Consider the following 13964-nt stretch of genomic DNA (forward strand, 5'->3'; position numbering starts at 1 on the left):
GAGAGGGAGCTGGTGCCAACACATCACCATCTGCTCTACTCCGCTCTCCAGTCTTCAAACCACTTGAGATGTTAAACTTGGGAAGTGCTTTCCTCAATGCCATGGGGAGAACAGGTGGGCATGAGGCAGCCTCAGACATAGGGCCATCCATCTTTCCCCCTTCAAACTCCAGCTCAGATACAAGTCCTGGCAGCATTCTGCCCTCCTCCAGACTGTCCTGGTCCTGCAGGAGGATTGCTAAGCCCAAGAGCCACTCCTCACCCCCCTCCCTCCCCACACACACTTAACTTTTAATCTGGCAGGTGTCCGTAGCATGCATAGTACTTTGGTGGCACCTCATATATTCCAAAGAACCCAGTGGCCAGCTCTATCGATTGCTGTTGCCTTTATGGACAAGCTCAGAAGCCTGTGTTGCTCCTCCTCTGTCCCACTCTTCCTGGTACTGGTCACACCACTCCTAGCTGCCTGCAACCAGTTTGGGCTGAACAATTACCACTGGAGTTTATATTGTGATCAATCCTTCAGACCCCAATGAGCATAAAGAAAGATGCAGGTGGTGTAGCGTTTTGAACATCCTGTTACCTTTCCAAGGTTTTGCTCGATTTAGAAGTTAAGGAGTCAAGATGTATTGCAAGTCTGTGTTAATGTGTTAGCACATGGAAAGAAAATGACTTTCTGAAAAGCTAATAGGGTAGGCTCTCAGTGAACCTCTGTTCGCCCTGTTGCCATCATGCCAAGGTTCTTTGGAAGGACACTGCAAAATCCCTCACTCTGCATCAAGGAAATAGGCTAGGGACAGAGCCAGGTCATGCCAGCACAGCGTCAGCTGAGGCACAGGCTGCCGTGGTCCCCCTCAAACCCCTTCTTCCCCGTCTTCCCCTTTTGTGTTCTGAGGCCATTCAGAACACCACTACCTAGTCAATCACTCTTCCTAAAATGTCGTCGACCTGCCACCAAAGTTCAGGTCAAAACCAAAGAGACATGCGCATTGTACCACTGTCTAGTTCTTCCCAAGTACTTTGAGAAGTCACAGCTTAGAAGCCACCTTCCATTCCTTCACCTGATTTGTTCAATGATCCTACCTTCACACCCTTGCAGCAACCTAAGGGGTGAATGTCATTCCCATTTTACAGATGGGCAGCTGGGCCCATGGAAGTCAGTAGGCTGGGTGGCCTGGATTGAACACTTACGTGACCAAGCTGAAGAGTTCAGTGAGGGCAAGCAGTGCTAGCTCAGGGCCCAGCTAAAGTGGCCTTAGGATCCAGGGGAGGCCTACAGGGCCTCTACAACCCAGGGTCTCTTGAAGAGTAGTGTCCAGTTTTCTCTCTGGGCCTCATGGCAGGACAGATGTACCCAGCTCAGCACCTCATGGGAACTCAGTCTCCCTGGGCTCTCTACTCTGGCTCACAAAAATGTGGCGTTCTGATTCCTGCAAGCTCGGACTCATCTGTGTTGATGATACATTGTTGTCTCTTAACAGAGAGGGCTCTAGACCTCAGGTCTCCCCTTGGCTCTTCAAGGTCCTAGTCACACATGACTATGTATGGCTGCCATTTGGTGACTTGGTGCAGTGACTCTGGACAGGATGTGCCTTTGTGGACCCCATGGGCAGCCTTTCTAGTGGGGGTTTGTACCAGGTGGTGTGCGGCTGCACACAGGGAGAAGGGCATCAGTCCAAGCACTGCCAGCTTCTCTGTTTTATAACTGATCCCTTTCAGAACGTCGCCACCGTTTTCTTCTTGTTTTGTTTGCATCCGGCCTTTGCTGACCACCCTTAGTCTGTGGATGTCTGCCACAGGCTATTCTACAAGGACTGCTGAGAAGAGCAACCCCCCCACACACACCCACCACCTTGTGTTATAACAGGAGCCAACCAAAAGCTCAGTGTGGGGGAGAGCAGAGCCCCCAGGTTGGGCTCACCTGTGGAATGTTTTGAGTAGCACCTGGCTCCTTAGTGGGTACCACAGGAGAGCTGGAAAGGGGTGTAGTGCCATTTTGTAAAATGCCCCTGCCCTTGCTTCAAGGGCTTCCCCACTCCGTTTCTGATGTTTTCATAACATTCGGTTTCAAAGCTAGTGGGCGACGCTTCATCAAGACTGCCCTCTCTGTGTCTCGAGGAAGCACTCAGCTGGTCTCCCAGCATCCTTGTCTTCACTCTTCCTCAGAGGGGCTTCAATGCCTACATCTCTTGCAGGTAACATCACTGCATTGGCATAGCACTATGGTGGTTAATGCTGCCTGTCAAGTAGGTAGGATGTAGTCACCTAGGAGATGAATCTCCAGTTATGCCTGTGCAGGTAATCTAGATTAGACTAATTGATTAGGTGGAGGCAGACCTATCACAGCCTCTGGCTTCACTACTCCGTGGGCTGAACTGAGTGAAAGAGAGGTAAGCATTAGCCTTCGTCTCTTCTCTCTAACCACATTCCTCATGTTCCTGCGGCCATGACCCCCCACCATGATGGACTGTGCCCTTGAACGGTGAGCTGCAACAAACCCTTCCCGACACTGACAAGTTACTAGACACACACATACCCTCAAGTGGCCTGTCAGTGTATGCACCTAACTCCAACTTCCAGCAGCCCCCACCAGGAACAGAGCTGGTGAGCGGCTGCCATACCGAATGCCCAAATCCAGGCCAGAGTGGAGGGGAGAAGATTTGTGTAAACACTTGCCACAGACAACCCAGACAAACACTTTAATTCTTTTTCTTATTTGGAGGCATAATTTAGTCATCTTATCCAAAACACTTTTCACTCTGGCAATCGAGGGTTAGAGAAGACGCAGCACCAAGGGATGACAGGGACACCTTCCCTTCCACCCCGGCCCTGCCCTTCCCTGCAGCCTCAGACCCTATTGTCACAGGGTCACAAGTACAACACGCAACCAGGCACCCATTCTCCTCCTCACCCCATCTCTCTCTCTCACACCACACACACACACACACACACATACACACACAAACACGTGTGCAACTGAAAAGAGACATAACCAAACCCACTAATTCACACAGGGGGGAGGGGAAGGGAAAGGTCTAAAACGGTCTTCCTTTCCCATCCAGCGCTGAGGCAAAACTCCGTGACCGGAGAGGCTGTGGTTTCTCTTTGTCCCAGCAAGGGCCCCCCAGTCTCCATCACTGAACCCTGCTACAAAGGCTAAGCAGAGGCCAACAGTCCCCCACGGTTCCCTTTGGAGGTGACATTCCCACATCAGTCCGTTTGTTTCCGTTTGTTGTCGATGTTGCCATAGGCAGAGCCCTTGTCGATTTCTGTCACGCCAATCATCCATCGAACTCCCATGGAGGCTGCAGAGAATAGGGCAGAGCAGTTAGAATCCCGACACATGCCAGGAGCGCTTTGCCAACAGGAACCACTAGGAGTCTGTTGGCTCCAGAATGCAAGTGAGTCTGGTGGACCATTTGACTCCAGCTTTGAGCATTCCTCTGCAACTGAAAGGGAAACAGGGGCTGCTCTGTGGGGAGGATGATGTGGAGTGGTTCATCCTTCCACAGTGGAGGGCAACAGAATTGGGTAAGCAGCCAGCACCTGTCCACCTGTTCAGAGTTCCCTGAATTCTCTGCTTTCAGCGCCACTTTCCAAGGCAAAAATGATTCTTTGGAGATTGTGGGGTAGTGGCTTGTGGGGGGAGCTTTGTAAGGATGCAGGCACTGTATATTCATACAACTCCACCATTGATTGGGCTGGCCACAGAGAGCAAAATCTCTGTCCCCTGGAACCCTTGCTCTCTGAAGCTGTGGCCATCAGAGAATGTGCTGGACCCATCTGGGAATTTATGGAGCCACCCCCAGATGCTCGCTTGGAAACTACCCTGTAAAACAGTACCTCTGGGTTGTTGAGCTCCTTGTGTGCCAGGCCCCTCCTAATCACTGAACGCACAGCCTACAGACACTGTGTATGGGTATAGTGGCTGAGCGAGCAGATGCAGCCCCCAAATCACGGTGTATGTCACAAAGCTGTAGCATTTTGTTCTCCATATAGGCTACCATGCAAGACCATGCAGCAGACAAGGACACGGGGGCCAGCCAGTGTCCATGAAGAGGTGTCTGGTGGGACACCTATGGAGAGGCTGAGAGATAAGCCCTGACCCAGTTCTGGCACTTGGGTGGAGTGTCTTATCAGCAGAAGGGACATCTAGGAAATGGTAAGAGATGTGGATTCTGGTCCAAAGGCCTCAGGAAGTAGAGGAATACTGGAACAGAGCAGTTCGGGGGGAAATGCAGAGGGTACAAACATGTCAGCAAGGACACAAGGTCACTTCGGGGAAACTTTCTAAATGACCACAGCACCCCAGGCCGAGTGCTCAGACCACTGGGCACTTGCTTCATATGTAGGAGAGCCCTTTCCCCATCCCTCTTATTTTAAAGAATATAGCTGTCTGGCCCAGAGAACATGGCCCTCCTTTCTGGCCGGCCAGCTATTAAAAGCAGAGATGGGATTTTTCCCTTGCCTACAAGCCCCTCAGCACCCGGCTCTCCCAGCCAGCCTCCTTCCCAGGATCCAGTTCAGAAAGAATTGGTGGTCCTGATGCAGACAGACTGGCTCAGACTGGCTCGTGTGCTAGATGTGTCAAGGTGCTTACAAGGTACCAAGTTTTTAAAAAGTGGTTCAGAAGATGCACCTGGTGCAGTGGTTCTCAACCTGTGGGTCATGACCCCAAATGACCCTTTCATAGGGGTCAATTAAGGCCATTGGAAAACTCAGATATTTACATTGCAATTCATAACAGTACCAAAACTACAATTCCAAAGTAGCAAGGAAAATAATTTTATGGTTAGGGGTCACTATAATCTGAGGGGCTGTATTAAAGGGCCGCAGCATTAGGGAGGTTGAGAACCACTAACCTAGTAGATTGTGCCTTGATTCTTAAGACTACAGGAGTCACTAAGAGATGCTGTTAGCACCAGGCTCCAAATGGGAGCCTATCCTGAGACACTTCCAACTTCAGCCCTGTGTATTGCCCAGAGACCACAGTACTTTGTTTTACAGAGATAACCAGCCTGTTCAGGACAAGGATACCTGTCCCCCCGGGTGGCCTGGCCTGGCCTGTGCCATTTTTTTTCCTCAGTTACAGAAAAGCCTCAGCCTCAGAATCAGACATGGCCTTCAGCTGCCAGGAGGATGTCACACCCAGGTGCCAGAGACTTGGTGTCCCGGGGAATAACCCTTTGTGGAGAAGGAAGAAGGCACTTTCTAAGCCTCCTTACTCCTGTCTAGTCACCTGGTTACAGAGGAGGAGTTCCCTAGGGAGGGTCCCATGTCTGCTTCCAAGGCAGGAGCCAACAACTAGGTCCCTCAAGACCCATGTCATGTTTCCCTCTGAAGAAGGCAGGGAGCCAGCAGAGCTGTTCACAGAGGGTGGGCAAGTAGGACTTCAGTCCTGAGAGTTTAGAAAATCACCTCACCTGGGCTGGAGAGATGGCTCAGCCGTTAAAGGCTAGGCTCACAACCAAAAATATAAGAAAATCACCTCACCATCTGTTGAAGGGCAGGAGGTTGGGGGTAAGGGGACTCCAGCTCCATGTTACACCACACGGGCTGTGTGGTTCTGCCAGGCACACGTCCAGATCCCAGACAGCACTGTGAGGCTGGCCCTTGTGGGTACTACTCAGCCTGCAAGGAGCAACTCCCGACATACATCTGGTACCCGCCGAGCATGCTGGCTTTGCTTTGAGCCTCTGGCTTTGTACTCACCCATACAGAAGATGAGGACCAAGCTGGCCAGCGTCACCGAGGAACCACTGCTGACCATGCTAACAAGGAACTGGAAGAAAGGATAGAGCAGCAGCGATGCCCAGAACAACCAGTTGACGAGAGACCAGGGCCGGCGTGGGGGGACCCAGGGAGTCTCTGGGAAGACCCCTGTCCTGTAGTATTCCTCCTGAAAGGCATCCTGGGGGGCAGGGATCAGAAAAAAGAGCCTCAGACACCATGCTGTGTTCCAGGTGGTGCCCACTGGTACCTTTCAAAAAGTACTTTGTGGGCAGCTACTGGGGACTGTCAGGGCTACGTGGCGTCCCCTTCCTCCAGTGTCACACGAAGAGACAGCTGTCACGATCTTGTGTGCAAGACTGAGGCGCTCAAGCTTGGGGCTGGCTATCCTTGGTCATGCTCCCCATACCCTGGTTCTGAGAAAGCATAGCAGGACAGTGGGGTAGGTCGAAGGGAACGTGGATGGAAGATCATTGCACTCCGCCCACACATAGCCAAGGACACACTTTCAGTCTGGCCTCTCAAAACGTTGGTTTCCATCCGTCTATGTGCAGTCTTAGACTGGATGACACAGGGCTAGGAGCCTGCCAGGTACTGCTCACAGTGCCCGCCCTTGCTTGGGATGATTGCCATGAGGTCAAGTTGGGGCAGTGATAATTAGGTTCTCCTTGCACTCTGCTCACATCTTGGAAAGAGAAGAGGCCGTGTAAACCAAGCCAAGTAGGCAGAGCTGGGGAGCTGGATCAGGAAACGTAAGGGGACCTTGCAGGACCAAATTCTTGTTTGGGTCACACTTTGAAGTGACATAGCTTGTTCAGGAGCAGTCAAGACCACATCTGTTACTGAAGTGAGCCCTCCCATGGGGAAAGGCAGTTGGGCAGTAGGCATGGAGAAGAACCCAGGGCTATGGGACCACTGATGTACATTATACCAATATAACTGTCATGCTGTCTGAGCTTGGTGAAGGGGATTCTGGGAACAAGGAGGCTCGCTCTCTCCCTTGTCTCACCGAGCTTGTTTATTTCAACTGTCCTCCATAACTGTGCTGGATGGCTGGCCCCTGACTCTGCCACAGGGAGGAAGGAAAATAGCAAGCAGCTCAGAAAAATAAAGATGTGGACACCCTTGAAAACATCTGGAAGGCGGGCCGTTTCCAGAAGAAATTACTATGTTTATGCCAGAGAATAAAAATGCCTGGGTAGGTGGACAGGAAGAGGAAGCCAGAAGCTCATCCATGAACAGAGAACTCCGGCATGGCTGCCATTCAGGTGATTCCTCCATGGAGGATGCTCGCTGCAGGTCTTTGCCCTCCTTTTGATTACTGCATGGTTGTAAGCTCACTCACTTGAAACCTGTTGGTCCAGCTGTTGTGGTTTATTCTTTGGACCCTACAGAACAGCCATTACCTCCTGTTGGTCCACTACACGCACATGATGGTTTTACTTTCCGTGAGGCCAGCTAACAACATATTTCGCTAATGTTCTTCCAGTGCTTGACATATTGATCCTTAAGGACACCAATAACTGGCTCCCAGTGCCCACCCATGAGAACATCTTGAACTCTAAACCCTACAGGTACACCCACCTTCTCCTGGTAGAGCTTGTGTAACCAGGCAGAGCATTTGTCCTCATCCTCAGGGATGTCTTCCATGGGAATCCTCCTGCAAAGAAGCAGAGAGCAGCTAGCTGAGAGAGAACCAGCCACACTGAGTCCCCAGGCCACATTTCTGAGTGGCAGTTTTGGCTACGGACTGAACCCTATGGAGGAGGCGGGGGCGGGGGGGGGGAGCAGTCCATAGCTCAGCAGAATCAAGGAAGGATCAAGTCAATGACAGAGAGATGCTGCCAGGAGTAGGGACCTGCCTTTCTCCGTTGTCCACCTCCCCAAACCCAACATTGCTTCCACCCAAGAAGACAGCGCTGCCTCGTGTTCCTTGTGATGCAGGCCAATGGGTACAGAATCCATACAGACGGGACAACACACTAGTACTCTCTCTTCAACCAAGGAGCAAGAGTAATGGCGGACCATCTCAGATGTAGCTCCTTTGCCCTCGACTGAGGGATAGCCACATCGAAGCAGGTGGCTGGAAGCTCAGGCCCCACAGGCATGTGAGAAGGGCATCTGGACAGAATAGAGACCTCTGAGTTACTCCACCCAGGAAATGAGCTCATTTCCTGGGTGGCTGTCAGGCTGGGGCTGGCAAAGGTGGGAGGCTTATCTATTAGCAAAGAGCCCACCTTGAGCAGAGAGAAGCAATTTTCAGAGTTCCCTCTCCATATGCTCTCAGTCAGGCTACTGGCTCTTCAAAGATGACATTATGAGGATGTCTGCTTTGGTCCCTGGACAAGTGTGTTTGTCACAATTTTCCATGAGACATTTCATACCCTAGTGTGCCCAGAAACGTATAAGGACACTGAAGCCTCTGTGCAAATGCCCTTTGATCTTTGTGGCCCCTGCATGTTTCTACAAAATTGACGCTTCTTTCTTTGCTCTTCGTGATCTCCAACTGTGAGATCATTAAATATGTCTCATGAAAAAAGTCAGCAAGGCCTTTTGAAGCGCGTCTTTACTTGGATAGGTGGAGCTTAGGCAGGTTTCTCTCTTTTTAAGCACATGCTGGAAAGTAGCCCCTAGATGTGTTAATACATCTTTATATGGCATTGTAGTATTTACTGAAGAATGGCCCAGTCATAGTAAGTGGGTTACTACACACAAACAGGTGTGTTGGGTAGCATAAGGACTCTTCCTTGGTGGTCATGAACGCTTGCTGGCTTTCGTAAGTGAACTTGAAAGGATCACAGTCGGCTGTGTATTCTACTCCGGTTCCCACATATGAGTATAGAGGACTGCAGTTACTAACACAACAACAACAACAACAACAACAACAACAACAAAAGTCCCTCCCCCTAACCCTTATGGAAGTCAAATGATCTTGCACCCTACCAGAATCCAGCTGAGTGGAGCTCTTGCCAAGTGTCAAAAGAACTCTAGGGACAAAGGACCCACTCCATCTCTGGTAGTGGGATCAGGGGGTGGAGGCCGTGTTGGGTGGCAATGGTGCCTTTGTGTCTGCCATACACTGAGCAATATGGCAGCCTTTGCCAGCGTCCTCACGGATGGTGCTTCCTCCTCATTTTGTGGAAAAGCTGGAAGCATTTCCAGGGAGTTAGCACAAGCTGTCAGTCCACACAGATGCAGTTGTATATTTAAACATTTTAAGTGATGGGGCAGAGTGCTTAGCCACTGGGTTTTCATCACGGTTGTGCTGGGCTTTGATACCTGAAGGGGTTCAGAAAGCTCTGTACCATCTGTCTGCGTGTATGTGGATGGTTCAAGGACTCTTGGATGGCCTTCAAAATGACTACAGCATAGGGAACCAGCGCCACCTGACCAAACTCAGACTGGGTTTTAGTGCATAAGGTCACTGACTTGTTGACCAAATGGCCCTGTGGTTTCCTGTCTGCTACATCTTCCTATTTGCCATTTCACTAGTCTTGAACATTCTGGAGATCAAGAGCTAGGCATATTGTGTAAGCCAATTAGCAGGCAATAATAGTAATAATAATAATAATAATAATAATAATAATAATAATAATAATAATAAAACACAATTGACTTGTCTTTACAAAGAGCAGATCCATCTTTGAAGGAAACGTGTCCACAAAGAATGACTGACAGTGAGTACCAGGCTCCTGTCTGTTCACCCAGAGCTCTGTGAGAAGAGCTAGCCAAGCTGAGCGGAGCCAGTTAACAGATCCGAAGGAGGTGGGAGGGAAGGCCTCCTCCCCAGGGTGTGCAGTAGGTGTGCCTCTTGAGTTCATAATATAAATAAAAGACTGGAGGCAAGCTCAATGGGAAACAGATGTTTCTGGAGGCTGGACTCCTTGTCATTTAGCACTTAGAAACAAGCAAGCGGGGCCAACTTACCTAACGTAGCAGTCAGCGTGATATTTCTTTCCATTTAAGACTCCCAGCAGTGTTGGGTTTTCATTGTTTCTGAAATTGAGTGTACAGTCATATACAGCTGGGACTATAAGACAAGACAAACAAGGCAGTATATAGCAGGTGAGGCCAGTTCTGCTTGGTAGTCACACACACACTGGAAGACATACGCATGCCGTAACCCGTCTATCAATGACACGCATGACAGAGACCTCTTCCTTGGGTTTTTCTAGCTTCTTCACCTGCTCTACATTGAACATGTGTTATCTTCTGTAATCAGAAAGCCAACTGTAAGCGAGTCATGGAGACAGAGTTAACTTCTGTGGTCATGTGGGCTTTAAAGCAGTGATGACTGTCAGATCTATACTGACAAGAACCCTAATAAGCACCTTTCTAATAGGCAGAGCCTACTGTAGTCGCAAATACCGATATTTGAATAAATATGGGTAGAAGATGAACTAGGTTCATCTGAGGACGTGTCTGTTATGGAATGATAGCCATCATTTATAAATTAATCAAACACCATATTCTTTTTTATAAAAGTCTGACAGACTTTTTAACAATGTGGATGCATATCTATGTGGGTGTATGTACACATGAGCCCAGAAGAGAGCATCGCATCTCCTGTTGCTGGACTTACAGGCAGTTGTGAGCCACCAAATAGCGGTGAGAACTGAATTCCAGTCTTCTGCAAGTGTGGTTAGCACTTGTATCTGCTAAGCCATCTATGCAGCCCCAGTGTAACCCTTTCTGTGAACATTTTTGTGTCCTCCCAAAACGAAGCAGCCACAAAGCCAGGGCATTACACCTAAATCCTGAGGGGAAAGGTAGCGGCCAAGTTAATGGTCCTATTCAATGGTAACTCCTTGGGGTAACCTATCCCCATGCCCTCCACTGTGGCCAAAAGTCAATACTAAGATTGAAGGAGTATAGTTGTGCTGCTGATTGGTTCAGAGTAAACTGTGAGAACACCCTCTATGCTAATGTGTGGTGTAACCCTCCTGCTGATTGGTTCAGAGTGAATAAACTGTGAGACCTCGCCCTCTATGCTAACATGTATAGTTCTACTGCTAATTGATTCAGAATGAGTAAACTGTGCAACCTCTTCCCACTATGCTAATGTGTGGTGTAACCCTGCTGCTGATTGGTTCAGAGTAAAGTAAACAATGAGACCTCTCCCTCTATGCTAATGTGTGGTGTAGTTCTGCTGTTGATTGGTTCAGAGTAGTAAGCGGTGGAACCTCTCCCACTATGCTAATAAGCCGTTGTTTTTTTTTGGGGGGGGGGCGGTTTTTGATGAATAAGGAGCAGGAGGCTGGAACTGGGAGAGGAACAGAGCAAGGAGGCTAACAGTGAGTCTGGGTAGATAACTCAGGAGACGGCCCTCAGCAAAAAGGGTAACAGGCTTCTAATACAGATGTCTCTATTTCTTTATTATGAAAGTCCAAGTGAGAGCCCCCAAAGCCCCTGCAACAGTAACTTATCCTATAAGTACATTCCAAGTTACCCCCTTGGCGTCTTCCACATTCCATCCAACCTTGCTGCGGGAACCCTGGGACCCAGCTCAGGCTCCAGAAATGGTTATTGGATCAAAGAACGGGTGATTTAATGAGAGAAGCAAGTGGGTAGAATGTGTATAAAAAAAAAAAACATGGTGGAAACAGATGGCAGCAGAGAAAGGAAGGAATCAGTGCGGCTGGGTGTGGTGGCCACAGCCGCCTTCTCCCAGCAGTGGGAAGTTTGCTTAGCTACCTCACGCAGTCTTCTGTACCTAGGTGTTCTGGACAGTGGACTTACGATGCCATCATCGCCCAGGGCTGAGGTGGCAGATGCCAGCTACATGTTCTACCATACTAACGTACTATATAGTATAGCCCACTAAACTAATGATGATGTGATCCTGACTCTGGCCTGACAGCTTTACCTGTCTACAATTAATATTAGTAAAAGTAGTGGGGGAATCAACAGAAATTGTAAACCATCCCTGGATCACTTGGAAATATGAAGAACAAGGATTCAAATGTGATAAAAATCACCATCATCCTATTCCTTTCCCCTGATGCCTAGCCCCACTACAGGTCTGTAGGTCTACTATCTTTCCCAATGGGTAAGCAGAAGTATCTAGAGGCCCTTAAAGGCCCAACCACTCTCCCTGTCATTGGTGGGCTCTGATGCCTAAGGTGGGCACTAGTCCAAAAGATATTTAACCTGTTGATGTCCTTGGAGCCCTGGCTAAATCTTTTACATGGGGCTAAGGAAGCCCCCCTCACAAGACATAAAGACAAGGCTATAGAAGCTAGAAGCATGGAGCCAGAAGCCACATCTGACCTGTCTCTGGCAACAGAGCCTGGCCAGCTTGGCCCATCTCTTCCTCTGGGATAAACCATTTTCTTGGCACGCCTAATACATGAAGTCCTAGGAAGGCCTGCCCAGCTCTGTAATGCCTTCACACTTGAAGCAGGTTCAAATCCTATCCAGCCCAGGTACAAAGTCAAGCCTCTTTTGGAGCTGAAGGCCCAGGGAGTAGGGATGTGAGAGAAAGGGGTTATGTAGGAAAACAAGGAATGTGTTTTAAACTGAAGGGGAAGGTTAAAAAGTAAATGCGGGAAGTCATGTCAGAATGCCAGGGGCAACTGTTTACTGCCGCCTTCTGTTTTTTATCTGGCAAGAGACTCCAGACTCATGGGTCAGCTGCCGTAGAGTACAGGTCAGATCATCTTCCCATGGTTGTCAGCAAGAGACAAGCAAGAGATGGCCTCAAAGAGTGCAGCTCCGTACCAACCAGGCCATCTCAGGGCTCCTCCAGGGATCCTGCACTTTCTGCACGCACAGTGCAGTGCCGCCACTGACCAGCAGAGGGAAGTATTTACTAGGATGTAGAAAAGTGAGGTGCCCAGCCAGACCTGCGCCTGCCTCTTGTCCCAGGTCCCATCTAGCCTCAAAGATCCCCTGTGTAGCTAGCACCCTTACCAACATCTCGCAAGCACTTCACGGTGATAGCAAAGCCCTTGGTGCGTGGCAGCAGATGGTGCTTGAGGCTGGGCAGCCCCTTGGCTTGGGCCACCTGCATGCTGATTTGGTGTTTCTTCTCTGTGAATCTTGTGCCCTCACAGTGGATCAGGAACTGGAAAGCAAAGGATGATGGTCACACAGGAGAATCCCCGGGTCACACAAGCTCTGGTTGAGCTTGGTTCACCCCAAGCTCAACCAGAGGCCATAGTCCCAAAGAAGTTCATAGTCACACTTGATGCCAGGTCAGTCCCAGAGTGGCCTCATGCCCCGCAAAGTCCTCAGGTCTCATGTCATTCCAGGTCACAGTTCTGTGGTCACCCAGAGTCCTGAAGTGGCCCCTACGTGTGGTAGCCACATATAATTCCACAGGAGCCAGGCAGCACATTGCTCCTATGCCTACATACCAGATACTTCTCTGGGTAGTCCCGGAGGTGCAGCAGGCTCTTGGCAACTGTCTGCCGATCTTGCTCCCACTTGCGTGTGCAGAAGATCATTTCCACAAAGTACCACATCCAGCCAATGATTGGGACATAAGCCAGTTCTTTCTTGGCCAGGACTTTGGAGTTCTGAAATAGAGGAAGAACCTCAGGGCATCTGTGAAGGAGACATGGCTCTTGGAGTTCTTAGGGGGAAGGAATGGCCAATCATACCAAAAGTTACAAAGGCTAAAAAGTCTTTGGGGTCGGAGTCCATCCTCTTTCCCATTGCACAGACCTGTGGTAAGGTCATGCTCATCGTTGGGTGGACTGCGTCACAGACAGGGGTCTGCGAACATTCATAGAGGCTTGAGGATACTCTCATGGACCACAGCCCCTCCTACATGATTGACATCTGTGTGTTCACCAAGCCCATCCTGAAGTTCTGTCTGGCAAGTCTGTAGAATGCCAGACCACAGATCAACCCATCAGCAAAGCCACTGAGCCTGTACAGGCAAGGCCAGCAATATTCATGATGTAACAGACTATCGAGTAGAGGCCAGCAGAGTTTGAGGGGCCCCATAACTGGCATTGGGGAGCAGAAGAGGCTGGGAAGTCAACTTGGCTCAAATGGATGCTCTTATTCATCTTTGCTACTCATCTCTGAGGCTGGAAACAACCAAACTCCTCAGGCCAGGGTAGCTGTGGTTCATGCCCAGCAACTGTCCATGACCACACTGTATGGACATGGGGCGGGGGTGGGGGGGCAACTTGGGATCTAATGGGGTAAGAAGTCAGGGAGATGCAAAATGACTTTTATCTTGCTGGATTTGTATTGTCTTCCTTTCTCTCTCTTTTTTTTTTT

General features: G+C 49.7%; 1 protein-coding gene across 3 annotated transcripts in view; it reads right to left on the reverse strand.

Annotated features, from left to right (window-relative positions):
* Positions 1–2682: 2682 nt before the first annotated feature.
* The window catches only part of Agpat4 (1-acylglycerol-3-phosphate O-acyltransferase 4), a 113140-nt gene continuing 101858 nt past the window's right edge, over positions 2683–13964 (reverse strand). For all 3 annotated transcript variants that reach the window (XM_031355061.1, XM_031355060.1, XM_031355062.1), the window contains 6 exons: positions 13088–13249; positions 12642–12795; positions 9657–9759; positions 7314–7389; positions 5712–5910; positions 2683–3304 (listed from right to left, as the gene is read on the reverse strand). In XM_031355061.1, the coding sequence (XP_031210921.1) occupies positions 3210–3304; positions 5712–5910; positions 7314–7389; positions 9657–9759; positions 12642–12795; positions 13088–13249 (789 nt within the window). In that variant the 3' untranslated portion in view covers positions 2683–3209. The remainder of the gene's footprint in view (positions 3305–5711; positions 5911–7313; positions 7390–9656; positions 9760–12641; positions 12796–13087; positions 13250–13964) is intronic.

This window comes from Mastomys coucha, unplaced genomic scaffold (assembly GCF_008632895.1).
Source record: "Mastomys coucha isolate ucsf_1 unplaced genomic scaffold, UCSF_Mcou_1 pScaffold5, whole genome shotgun sequence".
Classification (NCBI taxonomy): domain Eukaryota; kingdom Metazoa; phylum Chordata; class Mammalia; order Rodentia; family Muridae; genus Mastomys; species Mastomys coucha.